The following is a 26,511-nucleotide window of genomic DNA, read 5'->3' as shown; positions in this document are numbered from 1 at the left end:
CAGGAAAGTTGTCAGACCTTAACTTGATGTTATTCAGAAGAAAATCCACCATAGACACACATCTCTCAAACTGTCATTAGCTGCCCATAGGACATTTTTTAGAGCAAGACAGGTGCTAGAAGAGAAACGTGAAGCGCTACATCAAATGCTTCTGTGAGCTTGCAAAGGCTAAGAAATTAAATCCTTCAGATCTTCCCATGGGTGTGAGATGACATTTTGAAAGAGAGAAGAGAAAAAACACATGACCTAATTTCAGCATCCATCTTTCCTTACTTTTGCAGGCTTAAGGCTAAAGGGTACTCCTTTGAGAGAGCAAAATCATGACATATTTCCTGTCTGACTGGCTAAGTATGCAAGAGAAAAAAAAAAAACAAACAACCAACTTACAGGGGTCCACAGCAACTTCTTCGTTCTAACTCTGCAGAGTGAAAAAAACCCACCAAAACAAACCAACCACAAAAAAAAAACAAAAAACCAAAACCATAATAATAATCATCATCCCAGACCAGCGCATAATCAGATCTGAAGCTCATTGTACTCACCTCATGGAATCCATGGGCAGTCAGAATGCTTCGAACCAGACGGCTGTCTGTTCGCACAATCTTATAGGACAAGTGGTAGCGCTCTGTTAAGAGAGCAAGAGACACAAAAATAAGAGTCTGCATCTAGAAGAATAAACTGAAGTTACCTCTGCTGCCAAAGATGAGAGCAGAACATGACAGGACTCACGACAGTACAGCTACACTTCATCCACAGTGGAGCACCCACACAGTAGTGGCACATAACAAGCAAAAGATGGTAGGAAATGCCCGTCCATCTCCTGGGGCATTAACTCCAATGATGGCATTGAACTGACTTACATCAATCCTTAGGTATAATATTGCTGCATCACTGAACTTATATCAATATACAGCACAGGACATCCTAAAAAATGCCCAGATTATTTTTTATTTTAAACAGCTTTTTACATAGACTGCTTTATAACACTCCAAACGATTTCAGCTCTTTATTCAAGATTGGTATTCCTAGCTAAAAGTAGTCATGCCATATGCTCCTCATTGACATGGCTAGCTTACATGATCGCTTTTTAGATCTTGAAAACCCAAAATAAAACACCAATTTTTTATTCACATCTCAGGCATCTGTACTGATCTTCCAATAAATAACTGCAAAAAACAGTAGGAAATAAAGCAAATGGGACAAGGTAAGAAAAAAAATATCACTATCCAAGTCATAAAAACCAAAAGCAGTAAGCAGCCCTGAAGGTGTAAGATAAACAGCAAGCAGCAAGACCAGAGGCCAGTTCTCATATGGAAGGATGTGGCAATCCATAAAAGTGTTCAAAGAAAGCAGAGGCAGAAATTGTAATGCTAGAATGAAGAATCACTTGGAAAAGGCACTTCACAAATCGGTTCAAACTGAGAACAGAAACATGAAAATTAGACTAAACCTCAGAAAATATGTTCTACCAGTAAAAATAACTCTAAAGAAAAGAGTAAGAAGCATCATAATCTGGGACTGGACAAAGCTCAGAAGTTTAACAAGTTGTACTATTCAGCAGTAGACTTGTGAAACTATAAAAAGCCTCTACCTCCTGAGAAAAAGCAGAAGAGACACCACACTCCAGTTAGGATACAAGTTACTATTACCATCAGCTTCTGCCACCATTTAAGTATGTTTTTAACTCACATGAAAAGGATCAGGAGTTTCCACACACAAATCACCTTTTCCACCCCTTACCCCAATGAGCCAGAAGCATTTCTGCTTGGATAGGATATTAGAAATGAGGGCACCAATTACCTAAGAAAGGGAGAAGCAAGAGAAGAAAGAAGTGTCAGCATCTTCACAAAAAGCAGCTGAGTAGATTTTAGCTTTTCTCCAACTCAGCACATCCAGAATGAGCTCCCAGCTCTACATGCCCGCAAGCACTAACTCTCACAATCCAGAGTGACTGTTTATAACAGCTCTGCCTCTTATTTAGAGGCTTTCCCTTATATGACACTAGACAGGTTTGGTCTCCCAACTCAAGTGCTGCCAGAGCAGCAATCATTTTGCTTATGGCTTTACTCACAGTTGTGAGGCTGTAGACAAGAGATTTGTTACTACAGCTTCCCGCTGTTCTTACCACTGTGGGGCTGACTGCTTTACTTCCCAGTGAAACCCTCTCAAAATTCACTGCAGTGACTGATTTTAAGTTCTTAGCTACAGAGTGGTGCATTTATATTCTGGTCGTAAGTTCTAGCACAGCCTCCAAGTCTGACTTGCAAGCAGACAGTCTCAACTCAAAACACATCAGGACCCAATGGACGGACAAACAGACACTTGTCACAACCCAAAGCTGCGATAAACATTCACCAGCTGATCAAGTGTTTCTGAACATCTCTACTCAGAAGCAAGATAAGACTGTAATTTCCTTTCTACCATGTCCTCTTCCCCACCGCAAAGAGAAGGGAACATCCAAGTAAGAGACTTCCACCTCATGCCTTCAGGCCAAAAGCTGACACGTAGCTGCACCCACCTCCAATTAGGCGGAGGTAGCTGTCGTTGGTCAGAATGGCTTCAGCGTGAAACACCAAGACAGGGATTCTCCTGCAGCCACCACCAGTCCACTTGATACACGGATGATCCCTGAAACGGCAAGACAGTCTGTATAAGCAACTGCCGAGCTTCACACACACAGCAGTTACTTACAACGAGGACACACCAATTCTCCATGCTTGTCCACCTAGCCTGTGGGCAGGACACAGGTAAACACACTGTGGGAGAATAACGGAAGACTGGCAAGGAAGACTGCAAACATGCTCAAGTGATTTGAAGCTGGGGTGTAACAAAATACAAGTATCTTTCTAACTGTTGTCTATCCTTATGGATTTGACTAGTAGAACATCTGTGTTCAGATGACATAGGCCTGCGATAGACGTAGGGACACCCTACTGAACACGCTTTAGACTTCCTGCCTTGCTGTGGGAAGATCAAAGCACAGTGGTAAACTACATCTGTGTGAATCCCTGAAACACAGGCACAAACAGCAGGTTTGGTGATCCTCTGGCAAGGACCGAGCTCCACGGTCTGCATCCCCACTTGTGTACCTCTGCCCAGGTGCTGCTTTGGGGATCCGCATGTTGGCAAGGTAGGAAAAAGAAATTTAGTCTTTGCATTTTAGCTGCTGTTTTGTGGTTGTTTCTGTGCCCTGCCTATGCTGACTCACACATAACGCTAGGCACACTTGGTATTCAGCTATACAGGGAATCTTCCAGATCATCCTCTTTTTAGGTTGGTCTCGCCAGTCTAAGTCGGAGTTCCATTTAATTTGTATTTATTTTGCTGAGTGTAATTTGGGAAAAACCCCATGAGTTTTCACAGCTACAGTTCTCTGGATTTATAGCCTGAAAACAAAAATCTATGATTCAGAATAAAGCATAATGGCCAACATCCACACAACCAGACCTTACAACCCAGATTCCAGTCTCAAATTTAAGAACTGCAAATCAGTGCATGCCGCCTGGTTGTAATCCTGGACTGTGAAATGCACAAAAAGGCACTCATGCAGAGTTTGACAGATGAGAACAGGCTTGGCACAACACAACAGATAACTTGTGTGTTCTTCCTTTTTAATTTCTGCTAGATGCAGTGGAATGCAAGCCCAGAATTCAACAACGATGCCCCCAATCAGTCACTGAAGCTACAGGTTACATACACAATCACTCCTGTCCAAAACAGTAAGACTACATTGGGAACTATCGCCTCCTCAGAGGAATTAAGGACACACAAAAACCATTAAGATCTGTTATATAAAATGCTAAGATCACAGAAAGAAAACCTGTTGACCTTCCTAAGCAAATAAAGCTCAGACTGCTTACTTTTCACTGTGCAAGGAAATGGATCCATGGAAAAGTTAACAGAAAACAGAGACGGAGGAGTTACATAGACACAACTCTATCTACACAGAGAAAAAGAAATACAAAGATTGGCAGAGATACAGAGAAGCATTTGTCCGTAAAATGTGCACAATCATTGTCTGCCAAAGGTTTGGAGAAACTACAAAAGACACTTAGAACACAAGAACAGAGATAAAAGAGCAACCTTGTGATGCTAGGACGAGTATTCTTAAGTGTAACCTTGGTCCTCTTACCCAAGTTATTACCATTACCACCCAGACAAATTAATTTTACAGCACTCCCACCATCTCTAAAGGAAAAAGCTTTAAAAAAAGAATGAGCTACTAGGGTGTAGTTAGCTGTTCAGGCTGGAAGGAACCTGAGAAGCTTCCAGAATTTACAGTACAGGCCAAAGCCTTATATAACAGGAAAATGAGCCGAGGCGACGGGAGTTTGTGTTAAGCCTGTCCTGAGGATTTGCAGTAAGGCTCAATCCTCCAGGTGACAGTCATTCATTCCTAGCATGACCCTTGGTCACATGATGCAGACACACTGTTACAAGTACATTCTAGGTGAAGTCATCCGGACCTTTCCATCCACAAGGCTCTGGCAAGTCTGAGCCAGCTACTTGGTATGAAGCAACATTCCTCTAAACATCAAAAAATTAAGATCTGTTATATAAAATCCTATGATCACAGAAAGAAAACCATTACTGCAGTTTGCAGCTGGGCACTCAGTCACAATATGAACCCAAAAGAAAACAAACAGGACATACTAAAGCAAGTCCAGGCAAAACAGAAAAAAGATTCCACTCGGGGAAATTTTTTTTTTTCTTTAAAATTAATGGAGCGACCCCTTCACAAGCACAGATAAGTTACTACACATAGACAGAACAAATGTTAGTAATAAGAAGTCCAGGAGTTGAGTTCTCACAAGACAGGTTTTTAAAAAGTTTTTAAAACATTGCACATCAGTCCACTGTACAGTCGATTTCCATTCTCTGCAGCAAAGTAAAAACTAAAACAAAACACTAAAGAAGCAAAAAGAAAGTTTGCTCATATCCTTTGCTTTCTTAAACATCATCAGGAAAGTTCCCAGCTCAGGAACACAACCGAGAAAGACCAATGAAACTATGGACTTTAGAGGAGCCAAGGAAGAGCTGCACCTCCAACGCCGATAAATACAGTGGTCTTCTAGGCTACAGAGGCAGCTAGCCTGCTCACTGGCTCGAGGGCCAAACCAACCATCTTCTACTTTATAGATAAGTGGAGAGTAAGGAATGCAACTGTCTTTTCAGACGAGTAAAAATCCTGCAGGAAGCACAAGGAGATAGAAGCAGTTCAGAAGTGAGGCTTTTCCTACTTACTCCAGTCCATTTAAAGCTTCCTCCTCCTCCGAGGACGAGCCAGTTTCCTCCAGGTCTCGAGCCATCCCAACTGACATCTCCTCTGAGAGCTTTCATACAGCCCGGCCACAGCAGCCTCTCCGACTCCTTCCTGCAGATTCAAGGGATCCTGCAAGGGCAGTTACCTGTGATAAGGATTAAAAGCACAGCTGAGCAGCGCAGCCGGAGAAACGGAGGAACCGAACTCCCAGCTCCTGTCAATACTCATTTCCCACAGGACTATCCACAAGCTCCCAGCCCGGGGAGCACAGGGAGAAGCATCACCTTCCAGCGGGCCATTCCCACAAGGCCGCGCCAGGCCCAGCCCCGGACCAACTCCTGCCTCTGCCCGGCGCCGAGCCTTCCACTCAGCCGGGCACTGCAAGGCCTCCACCGGCCCGGGTACAGCCCTCCGGCCCGGGCGCGCCCGCAGCACGGCCTACCCCGCGGCGGCCGGGCCCAGCGGCCTCAGGAAGAGAAAGAGCGGCGGAAAGCGCCGGAGAGGCCGCCAGCCAACCGCCCCTGGCACTGAGGCCGCAGCTCCCCGTACCTGCTCCCGCATCGCCCGCCGCGGGCGGGACTCGGCGGCCCGGCAGCCGCAGCCCCTCCCGCCGCTTCCCCGTTACTACAACAACCGGCGGGCGCCTGGCCCGCCTGGCCCGCCTCGCCCGCGCCCTCAGCCCGCCCCGCCCCGCCCCGCCCCGCCCGCCGCCGCCGCCCCGCCCGCCGCGGGGGGCGGGGCCTAGAGGCGGGACCGCCTCCCGGACGCCTAGGGCTTCGATTGGCAGCGGAGGCCGTCGCGTCAGCGTGGCGCGTGGGTGCAGCGGCGCGCCGCGGCCAATGGGAGCGCTAGGCGGCGGGGAGTGCCGCGGGAGGCGGGCGCGGGAGGGGGCCGGTGGGGAGCGCGGCCCGTAATGGGCGGCGCCGGGCAGCGACGGCGGCCCGGTTCTTGCGGGCGGGTTGTGCGGCGGCCGTGAGGATGAGCCGGTTCCTGAGCGTGCTGCGCAGCTGGCTGGTGATGGTGTCGGTGATCGCCGCCGGCAACACCCTGCAGAGCTTCCGCGACCACAGCTTCCTCTCGGAGAAGCTGTACACCGCCAGCCCCGGCCTCGGTAAGCGGGGCCTGGGGGCCGCCTGCCAGCCGCGGGCCCGGCGTGCGCCTCCCTGGCGGGGCTGGGGGGCGGCCGGCGCGGCGGTGCGTGGTCTCTATGTGCATCCCCCCTTCTCTGCGCAGTGAACGGGCTGCAGGCTCGAAACTTCGGCGTCTGGACGCTGCTGTCATCGGTGATCCGCTGCCTCTGCGCCATCGACATCCGCAACAGGACGTACGTACGGGAGCGCCGGCGGGAGCCTGCGGTTTGCGGGCCGGTGGCCGCCGAGCGGCTAGCTCCGAGGGAGCGGGGGGGGGGGGCGCTGGGCTGGGCTGAAAGGTGCCCCGAGACCGCGTAAATGGGGGGGGGTGGGGGGTGGCCACTGCTGCACCCTCCTGCCTCTGCGAAGGGAGCCTGCGCACCGGGGCTCCGGCTCTTTGCTCTGGCAGAAATCGGGAGAACTGGGAACTTGGGGCACACATTTCAGAGCTCCAGCTTGGAAAGCAGCTCGCTGCTCTGTTGACATGGCACTGCTGCTCCGTTGACGTGAAGCACTGGCTACTGCTGTGGCCTGATGGACGGGCAGTGCTGCTTTTCCTGTGACAGCTCAGGTAAAGGCTGTGGCAGGGTGAGGAGCCCCTTGCAGTGGTCTCAGCCCGCTGCCTTCTCCCATACATGCTCCTCTGGGGCTGAAGACCATGCTCGAGGTGCAGCCTGATGCTGCGGTGGGGGGCACGCCATTTCTCCCTGTGGTAGCAAGTATTTACGAGGGGGATTTCCAGGCAGCCTGATTCTGGGTCTGTGAACACCTGTGTTGGAAGTTGCTAGAACTCACCCTTTTGTCAGTGCCTCCCCCAGCCCCACAGCAGAACTCAGTGTTCACCTAGCCTGCGTGTCCTTGGATTGTCTGGGCTTGTCTGTGGTAGGGAGGTACAGATACTTGATTTTATCTGTTTTTAGGAGGTGGTGGCAATGCCAGTTACCGTGAAGCCAGTTGTTTCTTGCATTTTTTATCTTGCATCTCTTGGACCTGCTCCCTTTGAACAGCTGTGGCCCCTAGAGAGTAGCAGAACACAGGTGGGAACATGCGCTGGGTGATGCAGCCTGGGGGCTGCCAATTCCTGTCGCCCTAGTTCTTATCCAGGTCTCGCCCTCTTTTTGTGTGCGCACATGCTCACTTCACCAGCACCCTAGCCTTGCTCTCCCCTCTTCACCGGCTTCCAGGCCAAATAACGCCTGTGACTTTCAATGCACCACTGAACACCGCCAGTTCTCCTCTCAGCTGTCACCCAGGGAGCTTTTGCACTCCACTAGGCAAGGGACGAAGTGCACTCTGTGCTGCCACAGTGAGGACAGATGGGGCAGCAGCCATGCTGGTGCACATGCTATGGGCTATATAACCGGCTTCTTTGTGCTCTCCAACAGCCTCTACTACATCACACTCTTCACCTTCTTTTTGGCCCTTGTTCACTTCCTCTCCGAGGTCTTCATTTACCACACTGCAGCCTTGACAATTGGAATTATGGCACCCCTCATGGTAGCAAGTAAGTGGAACTTGCTCTGCATCCTCCCCCCACAAACTCCCCTTGGAGCTATGACCCCTAGGAAAACTCTCCGTGGGGCTAAAAGCTAAGGGAAGGTGTGGTGGGAGGGAATGCCTCATCTCCTGTCTAGTATTTTCAACACATTTCATCCCCTGTCTCCGCCACAGGTTTCTCTATCATGGGGATGTTGATTGGGCTGCAGTACCTGGAGGTAGAAGCACTGTCACAGAACAAGAAGAAAAACTGAAGCTGAGGGCCCTGTGTAGGTCAGCGTTGTCTCCTAACTTCACTGCCAAACTTCCACTAAAGCTCGGCTGAACTTCTCCAGGACACCAGTTCCACTGGTGGATCATTGTTGGGACTCTGTCAATTGTTCTTCATTACCAAGTGTTTTCTCTTGCCCAGGCAACATTGCAACTGACTGAGCTCAAAGACCAAGCCCCAGAGGAGTCTGTGTCAAAGCTTGTCAGGGGGCGGTTGGTGACTGCCTCCCCGGATGGCCAGCAATGTCTCAGGCGTGCCCAGTGCACTAAGGAATTTTCTCCCAGTATACCTGTGGGGAGGAGGTGTAGAGCTACCCGGGATCCACTGAACGCTTCAGAACGGAAAGAAAGAACGCGTGCTGCCCTGGCGCTGCTGTGTAACTTGCATGTCTGTGTTCCTCAGGGGCCATTTCTAATAAATGACAGAAAACTGCAGGGTGCTTTGTCTGTTTTTCTGCTACACTACAGCAGGCAGATGTACAATCTCACAGCAAACAGCAGTTTGTCCTGTATGTTGCAGGATCGATCATCTCTCTTTACAGCAAACCCACCTTTCCCTGACCTTCCTGCAGAGTTCCAGGTCTGAGTGCTCACATCATGCACGCACACGAACAGAGTTGTTGCAGCTCTTGCTTCCACAACATACTGGTGACAGTAACCTGCATGCAGCATCTGTGAGCAAGGACTGAGCTATTTTTGCAGTGAGCTATAACTACAGAAGACAGAGAAAACGGGAACAGGTTGCTGAGACCTAGATGAAACAATGCCCAAAGCAGATGGGCAGCACACAAAGGTAGGAAGGAACCAGCAGGATCTCCTAGCTGGGAACACGATGTAATGCAGAAGAGAGGAAAAACACAGAAAGAAAAGAGCACAACAGTAGCAGAGCAGAAAGATTATTTTTTTCCCTTCTGCAAAACGTTTCAGGCCATTCAAAAAGCCAGATGCAGACACTTGGAGCTATTTAATATGAATATATCAGGTTTCATTGTACAGTTCAAATATTTTTATTTTATATAAAACCTTCTATTGAAAAGCCATTTTAGACCCCCATCCTCAATCTCAAGCTATCACAGATAGGATTTGAATTTTTTAATGTGTCAAAAGACTGTTCAGTTTCACCCAGAAAATGATTTGTAAAAAATGGTGTGTCAGAGGACTACTTTTGTCCATTGCCACCTGGTTGTGGTTTTGGTGTCTGTCCCCTCCAATGACACACACATGATTTGAGGAGTACAAGGACACTTGATGTATCCACCAGCGGAGGGATGCTAGAAAGGAAGAAGAAGGGATTTCAGGGTCTGTATTTGTGTTTAGAAGATAAACAGCAGCATACAGAGGGGCAGTGTCTACGAGACACAAATGCCAGTAAGAGGGCTTCTCCTGTTCTCTATTAAGCTTCCACAGTGGAGCCGATCTGGATTCCCATCATACTCAAACCCTGCTCTGTGGCTGTGAAGAACACCAGAGCCCTGGCCAGTTATCTCAATATAACACTTCACAAAAGTTTTTACGTAATATTGAAACACGCAAAAGGCACTTCATCGTTAAGGAGGAAAACACAGTCCTAAGCCCAGGGAGCTTGTGGTCTGACTCCTGTTGCTGGTGTACCAGGGGGCTGGGCTTAGGCTGCAGCTTTGACATAAGCTAAAGAACTAGTCCATGCCTCTAGGCAGAAGGAAGCATATTGGTATCTCCCAATTACTCCTAATATATAGGAATATCAGGGCAACCTCAGTGAATTCTGAGCAGAGGTTTATCCAGAGACTAAGAGTGCTTCATCTGGGAAAGCCACATAATAAAACCAGAGCTGGCAGTGGCAGATGCACTGCTTTGTACTTGCTGGTGATGTGCCGAGGCCTCTACCATCACGTGTGCAACAGCAGAGCATCACGGGCACGAAGGCAGAAAGCCAGCTGAAAACTCTTCCAGGGCTGTTCACAGAGCAAGTGTGGTCCAGCTTCTGCATTTCATGTCACAGCTTGCCTGTGAGAGGAGACACAGCCACATGCAGGGTGCCACCCTCATGCGCTCAAGGCTAGCCTGGAACTACGGCTTTTCCCAGCATGTGCTCTTTCTCTTTTTCAAGTGTACATGGTGGGGCGGGGGGGGAAGCAGTGGATTTTCCCAACCTTTCCTCCCAAGCAGCGAAGTCTCCAAAACAGCAAGATGCAGAGGTAATAACTGAAGAGTACAACTCTCTCCTTGTTTTGCTCTTTCACACCCTCCCTCCACAAGCAGTTCACTGGGCGCCTGTCCTGAGGCTGCCCCCTCTGCCACGGTGTGCATGTAACAGGACGGTGTAGGTAGCAAAGATGGGAATGAGGGGGCTTGCATCTCCCAGCTCTGCCGCCTCTCCATTTCATAGCTTTGATTCCTCAAGGACTATGGGATCAGTGTGTGCTTCTGGCATCACTTTCTGCAAGTCAGAGAGAGAAAAACAATATGGTTAGGATCCTGGCTAGCCAGACCCAGGCCTCAGAGAGACCAGCTGGTAATTTACAGCTCCTGCTAGTCTGCAGAAAAATCCCCAGACAAGAATCACCATCCTCAAGGAGTGCACCTGGTTCCCTTCTCCTCTAGACCATTCTAGACAAGGGCTGCTGGGCAGCAGGGCAGAGCAAGGGTCCCTCTTCCCTGAACCTACTTGCTGTAGTCCTCAGACCACAGTTAATTCACAGAAGCTGGGCCAGCCCAGCCAGGTATCAGCCCCACAGTCAGCTCACTGAAGACATTTCACTGTGACACAAGATCAGCCTCAAAGTGGTGAAGCTGCAGGGCCCGTTCCCTGGGCAAGGGAAAGAGCTGGGAGCTCCTCTGCCATGCCATGGGGCAGCGCAGTGTCCCTACAAGCACCAGAAAGAACCTGCATCCTATGCACCCTCAGGAGGCTCAGCACAGCTACTAGCTCCTCTCTGTCCTTACTCTAGTATATCTGAGGGCCCCATCAACTCCCAGACAGATTGCTGGTTCCGCTCATCTTCAAGTCTTTTCATCACCACCCCCCCATTCAGGGCTGGCACCCTCTGCCCTGCTTCTTCCCTGTCCCCAGCTTGGACTTAACGGCTGGGATAATTCCACACAGTGGTACAGATAAGGCCTTTTCCAAAGTTCATTACTCATATCTTAAAAAGCCCTAAGAAATAAGAGGCAAATATTCACTTATTCATAAGACAAACAAACTTATGCAGAAATTTTCTGCATAAATCCTATAGAAGAACTAGTCTGATGCCTTGAACCCTCCTACAATTTCTTCCCTTAAGACGGAGGAAGCTGTAGAGTCATTTCCCACACGTTTCCCAAAGGAAAAGCAAAGACAACCGAAAACTCCTGCCCAGTTACCACCCTATCCTGGGCTGTATGAAACTGCCAAAACTTTTGCAATTCCAGTTCAGCCTTCTTGGGTGGAGCTTGATGAGCTCCTCTGCTGAGCCTTTCTGGGGTGTGTTAGGATTAAACCCGAAGCTTCTCCTTCCCCCAGGGGATTTTGGATAACGTCTCTTCAAGTTCTGGCTCTGCTTACAATGAGACACCCCAGTTGTCACCGATTCAGAAGACAGCATGCAGGCTTGCAAGGGTAAACACGGAGCCTCCCACAGCCTGGGTTCTGAGTTAACTCACTGTGGGGCAAGACTTGACATCTGAGGCAGGAGTCAGAGGTGCACAGGACAGAGGTTCACATCCCCACTGCAGTTCAGGAGAAGTTCAGGCAACATGGAAGCAAGAGATAGGAAACAGTTTCATTTTGAGTAGCCTCTTAGACAAACTGCCGGTGAAAACGTTTTACAGAGGTCAGCAGCAAGATCCCAAAGCTGAGGAGTGAGGTCAGGAAAGCTTCAGAGAGATGCCTGGAAGCACAAGCCAGGAAATGCAGAGAGGGAACTCCTACCAGCAGGAGGGGTAGCAGCGTGCATGAAGTAGTGCCAGCGGGAGGAGTAAGAGGAAAGCTGTATTTAGGCTTGGGAAACCCCACCAGAATGCAGCATGGAAACACTCCGGCAACTCTGAACAGGCTGCCCAAGGACCTCCGGGGTCTGAAGAGCTCTCGCCTGCCGTGGAGCTACAGGAAAAAAGGTGTAGGAAATCAGGCAGCCTGCAAGGCTCCACCGCCTTGGGAAAGGAAGGCTGCTCTCACAGCCCGGAGTCATGGTACTGGAAAAGGGGATGCCGATGGCCTGCCCATGGCTTTGGAATAGGAGGGAAAGGTTGCTTGCCATACAGTAAGCACAGAAATGGAGCAGGGAAGTTTAGGAAGCAGAGGATGGCGTGCACACTTTCTGCTTGCTACACAAGATTCCAGCAGGGTTTTTTTTTATTGGCAGTATTTCACTAGAGAGTAAGCATGCTACAGCTTGCAAGGGACTCCAGTAAGCTCCTGAGGGCTATTAGGGCTTGCCCTCATGCCCTAAGCCAGCCTCTAAATCACGCTGGCCTCGGGAGCAAAAAGCAACATGCTTTTGGGTATTGCACTGAGATCCCTCAGATGCGTCTTTACACCCAGGCAGATGTAAAACCAGCAAAAAAAGGTACTTGGCCCTGATCGAGTCCTGATTTATCCAGAATATGGTTTCAGGACACAGCAGAACTTCAGTCCTGTTTTAAACAAATCACTTACTGTGGCTGTACACCCAGAGCAGGTCCCTGGTCATCCAAATCATCCATTCACCAGTGCTCAGTTCTGCTGGTAGCATAATACTCCAGACAAAAGTTTTTAAATTTTATTACAATTCAAAAACCAGGTCAAAGTCTGAAACCACTTTGTTCCTTACTCTCTGCTATCAAGAATAGGTTCTTTGCAGAAACACACACACACAAAAATTCAGTTTATCTACCACTGTATAAGACCAGCACAGAGTAGTCTCAGGTGCCTTCAACACATTAATCACATTTGCACGTTTCAAAGAGGCCTAGCAAAGCCAAATTTGAACAAAAAGACAGTCCTGCCACTTTGAAATCTTGCACTCTGTATGATAGCTGCTTTCTTAAAAACCTACACAAGCTTATAAGTATTTCCAAGATGCTGCCCAAGACTCTTCTTGAACGACAATACAGGAAGGTTTGCACAGACTGGAAACCAGGAGCAGATGAGCACAGGCTGAGCGCAGCATATTTGTCAGCGTCACATGCATGATGAATCAACTGACAGACTAGGAAACCTAAAGGCACAATGTTGGAAGGGCTTCAGATGTCCTTACAACAAAGGCAACCCACAAAGAGACTCATTATCGTGTAAAACGGGCATTTGATCCAAGCGTCTAGAGATGCAGAAAGCTAACCCTGCTGGCACTCTGGGAACTGAGGCAGACACAAGTGGGAGGATTGCTGGAACCACACTACAGCTTTATTAATAGAGGACAAGGTGTCCGCGATGCCATTAGGCTAATTTAGTTCCCACTACAAGTTCCACTAATTGCAACATCTGTTTGATTATAATCATAAGCAGATAAGGGCACTGATAGAAGACAAACTGCTTGTAAACACAAGGTAGGTCCTGCAGGAAGAAGGGAAAACATCCTGCAGTGTGGACGCAGTAGCCAAGAGCTCTGACAGGTGCCTGTTGAGAGGCTGTGATTCCTGGACAGAAAGTCCAGGCTGATAAATGCTGATTCTTGCCACTGAAGCTATTGGCTTTATGTATGGCTTTGCTCTTCTCCCTGCAAAGTCAACAGCTCAGCCAAATTCTAGGCTTTCCATTTTGTCACTGGAAGTCACTACCAGGTGAAAATGGAGGCCCTTTCCCTGTGAGATCAACATGTGGGTTTTTCCCTCGTGTGTTCTTTAATACACTGGGAAATCAGGCTGTTCCACAGTCCTACTCTCCACCAAAGCCACTCAACAGCTGAGCATCCAGCTAAAGATTGTGACAGTTTTCCAATCAGATCTTTTCTGCTTCTTCACCAGGAAGAATCACACTTTGTAGATCAATGCTCTGGATGATGAGCCCCCAGAGAAAACAATAAGCTAGCTGCCTACCTCTACCGTGGGACTGCACCTCCACTGGGTCAAGACAGGGGAAGACCCACTGTCATCGACTCCACAGCACTGCATCCTCTGGAAGCTCACATCTGACTCTGCATGTCAGCATTGTCCTTGCAGCAGCCACAGAATCACAGAATGGTTTCAGCTGGAAAAGACCTTTAAGATCACCCAGTCCAACCATTAACCCAGCACTGCCAAGGCCACCACTAAACCATGTCCCTAAGCGCCACATCTGCATGTCTTTTAAACACCTCCAGGGATGGTGACACAACCACCTCCCTGGGCAGCCTGTCCCAATGCCTGACCACCCTTTCAGTGAAGATTTTTCCTAATATCCAATCTGAACCTCCCCTGGTGCGACTTGGGGCTGTTCCCTCTTGTCCTGTCACTTGTTACTTGGGAGAAGAGACGACCCCCACCTGCCTGCAACCTCCTTTCAGGCAGCTGTGGGGAGCGATCAGGTCCCCCCACAGCCTCCTGCTCTCCAGGCTACACGACCCCAGTTCCCTCAGCCGCCCCTCACAACACTTGTGCCCCAGCCCCTTCCCCAGCCCCGCTGCCCGTCTCTGGACACGCTCCGGCACCTCAATGTCCCTCTTGCAGTGAGGGGCCCAAAACCAAACACAGGATTCGAGGTGCAGCCTCACCAGTGCCGAGCACAGGGGGCCGAGCACTGCCCTGGTCCTGCTGGCCACACTGTTTCAAGCACAAGCCAGGACGCTGTTGGCCGCCTTGGCCACCTGGGCACACTGCTGGCTCCTGTTCAGTGGCTGTTGACCAGCACCCCCAGGCCCTTTCCCCCAGGCAGCTTTCCAGCCGCTCTGCCCCAGCCTGTGGCACTGTGTGGGGTTGCTGTGACCCCAGCGCAGGACCCGGCCCTGAGCCTTGTTACACCTCACACAGCTGGCATCAGCCCATCGGTCCAGCCCGCCCAGAGCCCCCTGCAGAGCCTTCCTGCCCTCCAGCAGGCAACTCGGTGTCATCTACAAACTTGCTGAGGGTGCACTGGATCCCCTCATCCAGATCATTGGTAAAGATATTGAACAGAACTGGCCCCAACACTGAGCCCTGGGAAACACCACTTGTGACTGGCTGTCCCACAAACCTTTGGGCTTGGCCACACAGCCACTTTTTTACCCAGTGAATGGTATGCCTGTCCAAGCCACGAGCAGCCAGTTTCTCCAGAAGAATGCCATGGGAAACTGTGTCAAAGGCGTTACAAAAGTCTAGGCAGACAACATCCACAGCCTTTCCCTTATCCGTTAAGCAGATCACCTTGTCACAGAAAGAGATTGGGTTTGCCAAGCAGGACCTGCCTTTCATAAACCCTGGCTGGTTGTCCTGGACAAGATGTGTGATGGCATTCAAGACTATCTGCTCCATAACCTTCCCAGCACCAAAGTCAGGCTGACAGGCCTGTAGCTCCCTGGATCCTCCTTCCAGCCCTTCTTGCACATTTGCTGACTTCCAGTCAACTGGGGCCTCCCCAGTTAGCCAGGACTGGTAATAAATTTGATTGAAAGTGGCTTGGTGAGCTCTTCTGCCAGCTCCCTCAGTGCCCTTGGGTGGATCCCATCCAGCCCCTTGGCCTTGTGTGTGTCTAAGTGGTGCGGCAGGTTGCTAACAGTTTCCCCTTGGATTATGGGAGCTTCATTCTGCTCCCTGTCCCTGTCTTCCAGCTCAGGGGGCTGGGTATCCAGCAAACAACTGGTCTTACTGTTAATGCCTTCTTCACCTGAGTCTTTATCCTTTGTCCTCATCCTTTGCCACTAGATTTCCGCCCCCCCCGCCATGTCTGATAAAGGATGGAGATCCTCCCTAGCCCCTCCTTTTGTATCAATGAATTTATAGAAACATTTTTTTATTGCTTTTACAGCAGTAGCCAGATTAAGTTCTAGTTGGGCTTTGGCCCTTCAAATTTCAGAACATTGTTGTAGTCCTCCTGAGTTGCCTGCCCCTTCTTCCAAGGGTCATAAATTCTCCTTTTTACCCTGAGTTCCAGCCAATGCTCTCTGTTCAGCCAGGCTGGCTTTCTTCCCCGCCAGCTCCTCTTCCATCCATCATGAGGATGTCCTGCTCCCGCGCCTTTCAGATTTCCTTCTTGAAGCCTTCCTGGACCCCTTGGCCCTTCAGGGCTGCCTCCCCAGGGACTCTGCCAGCCAATCTCCTAAACAGGCCAAAGCCTGCCCTCTGGAAGTCCAAGGCAGCATTTCTGCTGACCCCCTCCTCCAGGAACCAAAAACTCTTATCATTTTGTGATCGCCGGGCCCAAGACAGCCTCCAACCACATCACCCACAGGTCCTCCTCTGTTCACAAAAAGCAGGTCCAGCCGGACACCTTCCCTAGTTGGCTCCCTCACCAGCTGTGCCAAGAATTTATCTTCCACACACTCCAGGAACCTCCTAGACTGTTTCTTCTCTCTGTACGGTATTTCCAGCAGACATCTGTTAAGTTGAAGTCCCCTGTGAGAACAAGGGCTGGTGACTGTGAGACTTCTCCCAGCTGCTTATTGAGTATTTCATCTGTCTCTTCTTCCGGTTGGGTAGTCTACAGCAGACTGCCACCATGATATCTGCCTGGTTGGCCTTCCTCCTGATTCTCACCCATAAACATTCAACCCTAATGTCACCATCATTGAGCTCTAGACAACAAAAACACTTCCTGACATACAGGGCTAGGCCACCATCTTTCCTTCCTCACCTATCCCTTCTGAAGAGTTTATAGCCATCCACTGCAACATTCCAGTTGGAGAAGTCATCCCACCACGTTTCTTTGATGGCAACTATACCCTAGTTTTCCTGCTGCACAAGGGCTTCCAGCTCCTCCTGTTTGTTGCTTGTGCCACGTGCACTGGTGTAGACATTCACTTGGGCTATCTATCCCACCACCTTCATGGGGGGAGAAGCCCTAACTCCTACACAACCATTCTCAGGTGTTTCCACGGTTTCTAACACATCAATAACCCTTTCTGTCTCTGCTGCTGTGTGGTTCTCCATCCCCTACCCCCACTGAAATGGCAGACCAAAGGACTTTGCTAGCACACTGTCCCTCAAACGTTGGTGTGCTGCCCCCAGGTTTACCTCTAGCAAGCCTGGTTTCATCCCTTTCCCCCTTCAAATCTAGTTTAAAGCTCTTTCAGTGAACCCTGCTAATGCCTGTGCAAAGATAGCTTTCCCACTTTGAGACAGGTACACCCCACCTGTTGCCAGCAGGCCTGGTGTCATGGAAACCAATCCATGACCAAAAGAACCAAAATTCTACCCGTGACACCAGGCTCTGAGCCAGGTATTGATCCGCTGGCTCTTTCTGTTTCTTCACCCATCATTCCCTGCAACTGGAAGGACAGAGGAGAACACTGCTTGTGCTCCTGATCCCTTAACCAGCCATCCCAAGGCCCTCAAGTCTCTTGATTGCCCTCAGACTTCTTGTTGCAACTTCGTCACTGCCTACCTGAAAAATCAGTAATGGGTAATAATCTGAGGGCCATACAAGGGCAGGAAGGTTTCTTTTCACATCTTTAACCTAGGCCTCAGGGAGGCAGCAGACTTCCCCAAGAATGGGCTTTCTGTTCCCTTCAGAAGGGACTCTCCTGTTACAACGACCTTTTTTTTTCTTTATGGAAGCAGTTTTGACACAGGGCATACGCAGCAATATGCCTGAGCCTCGCAGTGTCTATTTTGCAACTGGGATGTCAGTGGTAACACTGGCAACTGTACCAAACTAGGTCTGCTAACAAACGTGATGACGTAAACTTCAGCCATCAAAAAAATACCAGCATACCCCAAGCAGGCTCGCCCAGCTCATGCAGCTACATCTTCTCAACTACTTACTCCCAAATCAAAACCACACGTGTACCCTGCTAAAATTGCCACAGACTGCAGCACGGAGACAGCTTCAGAAGCATTCAGCCTGGAGTCGGATCTTTCCCTGCCCATGGGACTTTTCCTCGCATTTGCACAAAAGGGCCGCAGCTTCACGCTCCCTGTAGCACACGCTGTAGTCATAGCAGTATTAACACTGTTTTTGCCAACAGACTCACTCTGCTTTTTCCTGTTAGTCCTGTTGGCTGTGGCCCTAAGTGATACACACACTCAATGAACACCTTGACAAACAAAGGGTAATGTAGTTAACTTGGCAGATTAGCCAGTGAGTGCAAAGCAGAAGGCAGTGAGTAATAAAGCGTTACACCCCGAGCAACAGCTGAGAAAATGTCAAGTGCCATTGAGATTCACAGATCAGCAAGCACAGAGCTTTACGATTTTCAGGTATTCTTATACCAAAAGGCACCAACCCAATGACTCTGTTATTACTAGATGTTTTTGAACTTCCTTCTTGAAGCTGGCCATGCGCCCTGGCTGTAATCAAAGCCAGACTCTTCTATAGGGCTCCTGGTATCACTCCAGCTATGAATCTGGACTGTAAAAGTAATGTCAGAGAAGAGTCTCCAAACACCTGTAACTCCTCTCCTCAGTAACTTCCTGACAATTCCGTTCTCCATCTGCTCCAGCGCCAGGCTTTGGCTTTGCCTTGCTGCACCTAATTGAATCCCTATGGCCCTGTCTGACATAAGTCTGGTGGGATCTCCACTCTGTTCTTGAAAGCTGTCTTGTCTTTCCTCTCAGATGGGCATCTGAGAAGGTCAGAAAGATTCTCAGTACTCTACAGCCATTGCTGTCACCCCAGAAGTGCCATTGGCTTGGTGCCTGCGCCACCTGTGAGTGTTCAGAGAAGCAGATTAGTGCGATTTTCCTACCTTTGTGTATGAGCTAGTGAGCAGGAATGGGAATTGATGGGGTTAGGGTTACAAGCTACAGTCCCGTAATCCGTGAGCTGATTGCTGCCTTGGAGTCTCTGTAACAACAGCCAGAAGTCACCATCCCAGAAAAGATGGAGGCAAGTAGGGAGGGAAATAAGAGGAACAGGCAAAGGAAGAAACCAGTAGTCACCCAAGCATGTGAGGCAGCTGTGCCATGCAGAAAAGCTCCAGTACCTGACTCTATCAGAGCTCTTCATGAAGGCAGCACATAATGCCCAAGCCCAGCTGGCTGCTCCCCTGATTGCATTAGCACAGGACATCAGGTTCAGCCCGCCTTCAGCTGGCTGAGCACCCAGGGTTGTTTGTTGAGCTTGAGAAGTACCCAGGTGAGTTCAGCCACATGGAGGCCATGTTTGGGGGAGCGATGGGGTGTCCCTTATGCCCTCCTCAGAGAATGTATCAAAACGGACTAGTCTTTACCCCTGCTCAGCTTAGCTAAGTGTGTTCCAGTTACCCCCATTGACACCAGGATTCTGGGAGAGCAGCTGTCTTTAACTTGGTCCCGTAGAACATGATGCTCACCACTGCTAAAACCAGCCAAAGCTGTAAGCCTCAGAGCAGAAAAAAAAAGCAGGAGTTCTTTTTAAGTTATGACAACGAGGGGAGCCTCCTTTACCCAAACTGAGTACATTGTACAGCCTTTCCCCACCCACCCCTCCCCCCATCTAGTCTGGGATTATATATGCAGGAACTACTCAAGGCAGCATCAATTCCCTTTAATTCTCCTACCCTCTGCATCTGTGCTCAGACAGTTCAGTAAAAATAAATAAAAAAGCAAAATAAAAATAAAAACCCCCATATATTTTGTAATTGAAAATCCACCTTCCTGGGCAGCTGTTGGAGCAGAGCTGCTTCTTGGACCTTCTGGTCTCTCTCCAGATTGGACTGGTTAGATTATCTGGAGGAAGGCAGCACTGTCTTCTGAAAAGAACTGACTCGAGCCAGCAGAGAACCGAGCTTATGCACTTTGCTAGTCATGGTCGCTGATGGCTTCATGAACCTTGAGTGGATGTCTCTGCTGACATCCTAGAAGAGGAGCCCAGAGCAATAAGGAAGAGAGCCTCAACAACCATGCCCTTTCCCTGCAGGGAGAGGTTCTAAGAGTATCCACTGCCATTAGTTTACCAGAGGCCCTCTCCCACGTGCAAACAGCTGCATTTATCGCACAGCGTGCCACAGGGACATCATACCCCAAGCTCTGGTGTGCACATATGCACTAGCAGCCTTGTCGGCAGCACTGCACAGTGTGGGGAGCCAGGCTGCTCAAGCCCTCATTTGGGCTTTGCCACCTAGCTTCCTCCAGGTCCATACACTGAACCCCACTTGGCGGCTGAGGACAGAGAATAAGAGGAACAACCCGCCTCCCTAGGGGCCTGGAAGAATAGTTACCCAGCTCTAAACAAGGGCAAAGCACTGGAGGGCTCAGTGCATTATCAGGGGAGAGAAGCAAGCACAGCACTGCCCTACATCTGTCCCTAGTCAAGACAAAGATGTGTGAAGCCCTGCGGACTCCCAAAGGACCAGAGCTTACAGATTCTGCATGATGTTAACAGAAAGCAAACAAAGGCCCTGGTGGCTGGCAGAGCTGGGATTACAGCCACCTGTCTGAAATGCCAACAAGGAGCTTCCCCACAGGCTGGGCAAGAAGTAGTGGGATAAGAGTCACAGCTGCAATCGTAACGGAAAGGGCCAGCCCTGTTCCTAGAAAGGAGAGAGGCTGGGTGTTGTCCTGAGCTAATATCAGGGGCACGGCAGGGATTCAAGGCAGGGTTTACTCACCGTCTGTTCATTATCCAAATTGGCCTGCTGTCTTCGGAGATCAGCCTTAATGAATGCTGGGACAGAGGGAGGAACAGATATGTGAAGGCAGTTAAGTCACAGTGCAGAGCCCAAATCAATTTCACCAGGGCTCAAAGGGGCAGCAGAAGCCCCAGAGGAGGTAGGAACACATTGTGGTGAGCAAGGGAAACCACTCTCCTGGATGAGGCAGACAGCACTTCTGAAACAGGCAGGACAGACTCCTTATATACCTCCAGCATGCAGAAGGTGTGTCTTTGAGACCTCGGCCAGCAGCCAGAGCAAGAAGTGTTGCATGTTCTCTGTAACACAGACTAGATGCTTGAAGAAGCACAGCAGCATTGCTATGGGACTGCTGTGTGCGTCCTGCCCTCTCCTGCAGGTACCACTATGCACAAAAAGACCTCCAATTCATATGCCAAACCCAAAGGGAAGAGTCACAGCAGAGGAACAATTTAATTTGTTGATTTTTGAATAAATTGAAAATTTTAATTACCTGTCAAAATGGTCCCCAGGAACAGGCAGGAACAAAGAAGGATGTTTCCTTCACTCGGCCCAAAGTGATCCATGATTTGCCCTTGGCCAATGGTGAAGGCAATACCAAAAATCTACAAACAAAGGCAATGTCAAGCTGTACTGTTATTATAAAGCAGCCTGAACAACTTCCCAGCTTTACCAAAGTATCAGAGCATACAGGCAGGCCAAGCAGTTGGCCTAGTGAGGCTAAAGGGTGGTTATAACCACATCCAGAGGCACCTCCTTGCAGCTGATAGGAAGACACGTGACCCTTAAGGCTGGAATCCCATCTCTCAGTGGAGAAAAGCCAGGTCCCAGAGTGTTAGGAGCAACGTTGGAAAAGGCAAGGATGACTAGCATCCCGATAGATTTTCCTAAGCAGAAACTGAATGGGTGCCAGTAGAGAAATGCCATGAGGAACATCATTCAAAAAGCCAGGTCCCGGGGTGCATAGACCTGCAGTACATTACAATAGTCATGCACAAGACATAGGAGTCAAGCCTGGGAACTATAGGCAGAGAGATTAAATCATAAAGAGGCAAGCAAAGGGAAAACATCTACCTGTGCTGAGACATTAAGGAGCCCTGATGATGTTCCTTCCGATTCTGGGTATGTCAACTCTGCAGCAAACTCAAAGCCCAGGGGAAGGTATCCTGTCATGAAAAACCTGTAAAGAAACACAGAGAAAGGAAGACTCAGCAACTGTCTGAAGGAAGACTGAAGAGGCACAGTATAGCCCATATCCTTTTTGGGATGCTTCACTGACTGCACAGGATGTGTCCCCTAGCATTGTCATAATCTGGGCAGTGGTCTGACTCCCTCACCATGGCACCTCCTCCTACCCAGAAATACTTTTGCCCACAGCCTCAAGGCACAGAGGCAGGCCAGCAGGGAGCTGCTGATTGCTGTAAGAACAAGGCATTAAAAGCAGCATCTTCCACAAGTAACTCTAAGGGGCATCAGCCCCAGCATGGTCAAACAGCCACCCAGGCCCACATGCTTTTTACTCCTGCCCATTGGTCATCTCTGGGGCTTTGGTACCACTTGCCTTCCCAAATGCTTTCACTTGATTACCTGGAACATTTAGGGCAGCCGCAGCTGAGCAGGGCCATACTAATGTCCCTGACTAATGAAACACAAGAGGGAGGTGGGAAGAGCAGGTCATTTTGTCCTTAAACCATGCAGGAGCCACACACAGGTTACAGCTCTCCCCAATCCTTCCTGCACCATGACCTCTGCCTCCCTGCTCACCCCCTAGCAGCTCGCGTGTAGAGGAAAGCAGCCTGCATGTGAACTTACCCCAGTATGCCTGCAGTCACAAAGACCACCCAGAGGTGTCCTAAGCTCAGAGTGAAGGTGTAGGCTATCATTCCCATGAAAGACATGATATAGACAACTAGCGTTGTCTGTCTGCAAGGAAAAGCAGAGTCAGGGTTTTATTTAATCCAGTCCTCCTTTTTGCCCACAAATCTTGGTATAGTTTACAGCACATGGTTTAAAGAAAAATAAAAATTAAAAAAAGCGGCACAGTGCTCTGACACCCTTACCCCAGACAGAGGAACTGAACTGACAGAGAGCACAAAGGCCTGCACACACAGCAGGGCAGCAGGAAAAGCAGGAACAGGACCTAGGAGTTTTAACATCCCTACCTCATGACCAGGGGCTTTGCTCCCTGTGGGGTCAGGGCATCACATCTATAAGGAGGCACCTATGAGGCAGCCAAGAAGCTGAGATCCTACCATGGGCTGCATGTCCCTGGTCACGTACCGTACATACCTCTTGAGGGGGAGAACAAGAGCCAAATAAAGAGATCACTAATCTTTCTTGGACACTCTGTACTATAACCAGTTGAACACACTTACTTATAAGCAGGAGCCAAGGGGATTGAGCACTTCCAAGCAGGAAAGCAAAGGGAAGAAGTGCCAGTGTTTCAGTGCTATCCAAAACACCTTTCATTGCTGCTCCTTTCTGTGTTTAAACTGCCTACTGTACTTAGAGAGGTGATTTGCAAGCCATGTTGCTCTCACAGCCTCACACCCAAGCCACAGGAGCATTGAGCAGGGCTAGTGCCAGTTCCATGGCCAACAGGAGCTGAGCCACGAGCTCTTGTCTCTGGGCAGAGGGGACAAAGAAATCCCATGCCCAGAAATCATGCCAGGCAAATCCTGGGAACAGACAGACCTGCAGTCTGGCCACAGTGAGGAACGTCAGTCAGCTCAGTACTGTGCAACACATGCAGCAGCCCAGGCCAACATTACCAGAACTGAAAAGTTAGCAGTTGTCATCCCTGAGTAGATGCCAAGAGAACCCTTGCCACATAGGAAGGAAGGAAAAGGTAAACACTTTACCTGACTGAAATTCCACCAGGATCTAAAAAGCAGAACAGTTACCAGAGCTGACAAAACTTTTTGGCCATCATCTTTTAGGAAGAAGTTAAATGTATAACTACAAGCTATTTGTGTACTTTCTACCGTATTTAATCTTAATCCATTAAAGAATGTGTTTCGTATCAGTTCCTAGAATGCTACTAAAGCAGCTAGACCTCAAACTTTTAACTTTGTTTCCTCCTTTTTAATGCAAGTGGCTACTGTCAAAAATCCAACCCCAAACAAGCAGCTAGTTTTATATTGTGTAATAAAATGTCTCCAGTACACCGAAATACTACAGATAAAACCAGAATGTTCCAGCTAAGGTTCTGTCCTCCCTCACTGCTGCAATGAAGTCAGCGAGGCTCATGCTCATATGTCAAGTCTTACTCAAATACAGGCTTAGCAGCTAATTTCAGACTTCAACTATCGATCCATGCTTGCAAAGGTTCACCAGACACATTTAAGGTATTGAAAGGCTAAACAACATTTTGCTGTAACAACTAATTTTGTTTTGTAATAAAGTGGTAGGCAAATTCCTTAACCTCCAATACTGTCATTTCTGGAATGTGTTCTTTCCAACGCTTTCATGGAGGAAAAAAGTCATCTGTGAAGGCAGCATAGAGAGGCTTTTATTTCTGCTATAACCCATTCTAGAGCTGCTACGTGGCCAACACGCAGCCTGGAGGCTGCAGAAGAAGAGATGAAAGACTGACAGAGGAGTTAAGGAGCAGCCCCAGAAAGAGAAGCAGGTAAAAGCCTTTTTCTGCTCAATACAGGTTCCTCAGATATCTCTGATGAGTTCTTATGTCTCCCATCTCTTAACAAGTAGCTGTGGAGGAAAACTGCTGACTAGGTAAGGGGCTCAAGGCCAGAATTACAGCTCCCTGTGGGCTGCACAGACCAAGTTTGAACTGAGTGCTCCATCCATAAAACAGGAGTCTCCAAACTACACAGCAGTCAGTGCTACAACAGTGCAGGCCTCCAGGAGGGGGCTGTGGCCCTAAAAAGCTTAGTCCCTGTCAGCAGGGACACCTGGCACATGGAAGGGGCTTATTATTTTTTCTCCCCATAGCCAGTTTTGATCTCAGCGCAGAGCTCTAAGGATAGTCCCACAAAATCTCACCCTGCTTGCTAGGCTTATGGTTCAAATATTCCAAGTAGTTTATATCCGATTCACTCTATCATTGCCAGCAGCTGCTCGTGGCCAGATGCGGTCAGGAATTTGCTTCACATTGATGCCATTTCATTAGTCAAGCTGCAAGAAAGGAGTTCCCAGAACATGCAGTCCCCCACTGAGAACTAGAGCAAGCAGGCTCGTAGAAGCAGGCAGCTCTTGAAGGTGTTATTGGAACCGCAGAACTAAGTGGGAGACAAAATAACATTTGGTCTTGCCGTGGGCACCTCATCTACCGCACATTAGCTGGCTCTAGGAGGCTACAAGCTTTCCTCACTGACCTCCCCAAATCGTTAGGATCCAGCAGGACAAAACAAATCAACAGAGCCTTGCGTAAGAACCAGACAGCAGACTTGTGTGCTGTGGAACTCACACATCAGGAAGCACCCTGAAGCCACAGGCTGAGCAGCTACCTGCTCTCCACGGGACTGAACAGACTCCACTTGGACTTGACAGACAGCCCTGAACGCAACTCCTGCTGCAGGAAACAGCCTCAAGCACACAAGGAGACTTCTGCTAAACCAGACCTTAGCAAAACCCCACTCTGCCAAGCTGACAACAGAAAAATAGAAATTTAGTGTCCAGCAGTCCAAGCAAGACCCAAAATTTTGAAAAGGGTTTAACTGGGACACAGGTAGGCACTGGTGCACAGGGAAACAAGGAAATCCCTGGGGAAAGACATTAAGGCAGTGTCACCAGTTTCTCAGAAAACCACCAGTTTTTCAGGAAGTGGCTTTTGTCACCATGTTCACTAGAGGACAAGAAGAATGCTCCATGGCCCTCGGGGCAAATGGATGTGGAAGAATGCACAGTTCTGCTTGATAAGCCTCTTATCATAGCCATAAATCTTACAGGAGACATATAAACACAAAAGAGGAGAAGCAGATTCACAGAGGACATGTGCACAGCGTTCTAGTGTTTTTAGCAACCTGTTCCCATGACGGCCCTCCAGGGACTGATAATTATCCTCGCCTGGAACAGGTACCGCCAGTCTCCTTCGTAGGCTCATTAGTGCAGCGAGTGCAGGCTGAAGCTACATCACCTTAGGACAACGAGGGTCAACCCACCCTCGTGTTGTGTGGGAAGGAAGCCCAGAGCATCAGTGCAGAAGCAGTGGTAAGAAGGCACCAGCTGCCAAGTAAGTCTCTGCAGCAGAGCCAGAGGGAGATCGGCGAAGGAGCCGACACGCTTGTCACTTAGGTGAACCTAAGCTGCCCCGACACTCATCTGCCCTCCCAGCCACATTCCCTACGCTCCTGAAGGGGCGGATTAAATAGTTCACACAAAGGGCTGTGAGAAAAGAGAGACCTTAGGGAAAAAAACCAGCCAGGGTCAGCACCAGCAGGGAACAGGACTGAAATGGAGAGTACAACTGCTGTTCAGCCAACTCCAGAGGAAGCCCTAGGGTGAGGAACGGGCATGGCCCAGCCCAGGAGTGTCTCACAAGGTCACTTGGACAAGGAAAGCCAAAGGCACAGGACCAGACTCACAGGGGACTGGCACTGCAAAAACACTAGTCAAGCAACATCTGAAGCAACAAATGAACAAGGGGTAGGTGGTAGGCCACAGCCAAGTGCCACGGCTTTAGCTGCTCACGGGGATGTTGTGTGCAGCTCCAGAGCGCTCTGCTGCATGGACTGGGATGACAGACGGCCTCCACAGGCTTTGCCATGAGGACGGCACATTCCAGACTGAGCAA

At 49.3% G+C, this 26,511-nt stretch overlaps 3 protein-coding genes across 12 annotated transcripts in view; 1 reads left to right on the top strand and 2 right to left on the bottom strand.

The window, feature by feature from the left end:
* TTLL5 (tubulin tyrosine ligase like 5) overlaps window positions 1-5,941 on the bottom strand; it is a 136,710-nt gene extending 130,769 nt beyond the window's left edge. For 4 of the 6 annotated variants that reach the window (XR_005828831.1, XM_040600419.1, XM_040600421.1 and 1 more), the window contains exons 1-4: window positions 5,813-5,941; window positions 5,245-5,408; window positions 2,519-2,628; window positions 543-625 (exon numbers count right to left, since the gene is read on the bottom strand). Coding sequence is in view for 4 of the 6 variants with exons in the window: in XM_040600419.1 (XP_040456353.1) it covers window positions 543-625; window positions 2,519-2,628; window positions 5,245-5,321 (270 nt within the window). In the remaining 2 variants the exon portion in view is untranslated. Of the gene's footprint in view, window positions 1-542; window positions 626-1,724; window positions 1,801-2,518; window positions 2,629-5,244; window positions 5,409-5,812 lie in introns of those variants that run through there. The other 2 variants (XM_040600420.1, XM_040600422.1) reach the window with 2 other exon arrangements.
* A 199-nt stretch (window positions 5,942-6,140) lies between these two features.
* Window positions 6,141-8,595, top strand: ERG28 (ergosterol biosynthesis 28 homolog). The gene is made up of 4 exons (XM_040602238.1): window positions 6,141-6,374; window positions 6,497-6,587; window positions 7,779-7,897; window positions 8,065-8,595. The coding sequence occupies exons 1-4, from the start codon at window positions 6,242-6,244 to the stop codon at window positions 8,142-8,144; spliced, it is 423 nt and encodes a 140-aa protein (XP_040458172.1). The 5' UTR covers window positions 6,141-6,241; the 3' UTR covers window positions 8,145-8,595.
* A 510-nt stretch (window positions 8,596-9,105) lies between these two features.
* Window positions 9,106-26,511, bottom strand: part of FLVCR2 (FLVCR heme transporter 2) — a 41,468-nt gene continuing 24,062 nt past the window's right edge. Inside the window, exons 6-12 of one of the 5 annotated variants that reach the window (XM_040601096.1) lie at window positions 22,569-22,679; window positions 21,831-21,936; window positions 21,250-21,361; window positions 20,736-20,791; window positions 18,894-18,991; window positions 11,782-11,847; window positions 9,106-10,579 (exon numbers count right to left, since the gene is read on the bottom strand). In XM_040601096.1, the coding sequence (XP_040457030.1) occupies window positions 11,814-11,847; window positions 18,894-18,991; window positions 20,736-20,791; window positions 21,250-21,361; window positions 21,831-21,936; window positions 22,569-22,679 (517 nt within the window). In that variant the 3' untranslated portion in view covers window positions 9,106-10,579; window positions 11,782-11,813. The other 4 variants (XM_040601099.1, XM_040601098.1, XM_040601100.1 and 1 more) reach the window with 4 other exon arrangements.

This window comes from Falco naumanni, chromosome 7, assembly GCF_017639655.2.
Source record: "Falco naumanni isolate bFalNau1 chromosome 7, bFalNau1.pat, whole genome shotgun sequence".
Taxonomy (NCBI): Eukaryota; Metazoa; Chordata; class Aves; order Falconiformes; family Falconidae; genus Falco; species Falco naumanni.
The sequence above is the reverse complement of the archived record's forward strand: the minus strand, read 5'-3'. Positions and strand labels throughout refer to the sequence as shown.

Excerpts from the sequence above, each read along its gene's own strand:
- ERG28 (XM_040602238.1), top strand. The coding sequence starts at position 6,242 with ATGAGCCGGTTCCTGAGCGTGCTGCGCAGCTGGCTGGTGATGGTGTCG. Across the intron at positions 6,375-6,496 it reads CACCGCCAGCCCCGGCCTCG|TGAACGGGCTGCAGGCTCGA; the intron begins GTAAGCGGGGCC and ends TTCTCTGCGCAG. Across the intron at positions 6,588-7,778 it reads ATCGACATCCGCAACAGGAC|CCTCTACTACATCACACTCT; the intron begins GTACGTACGGGA and ends GCTCTCCAACAG.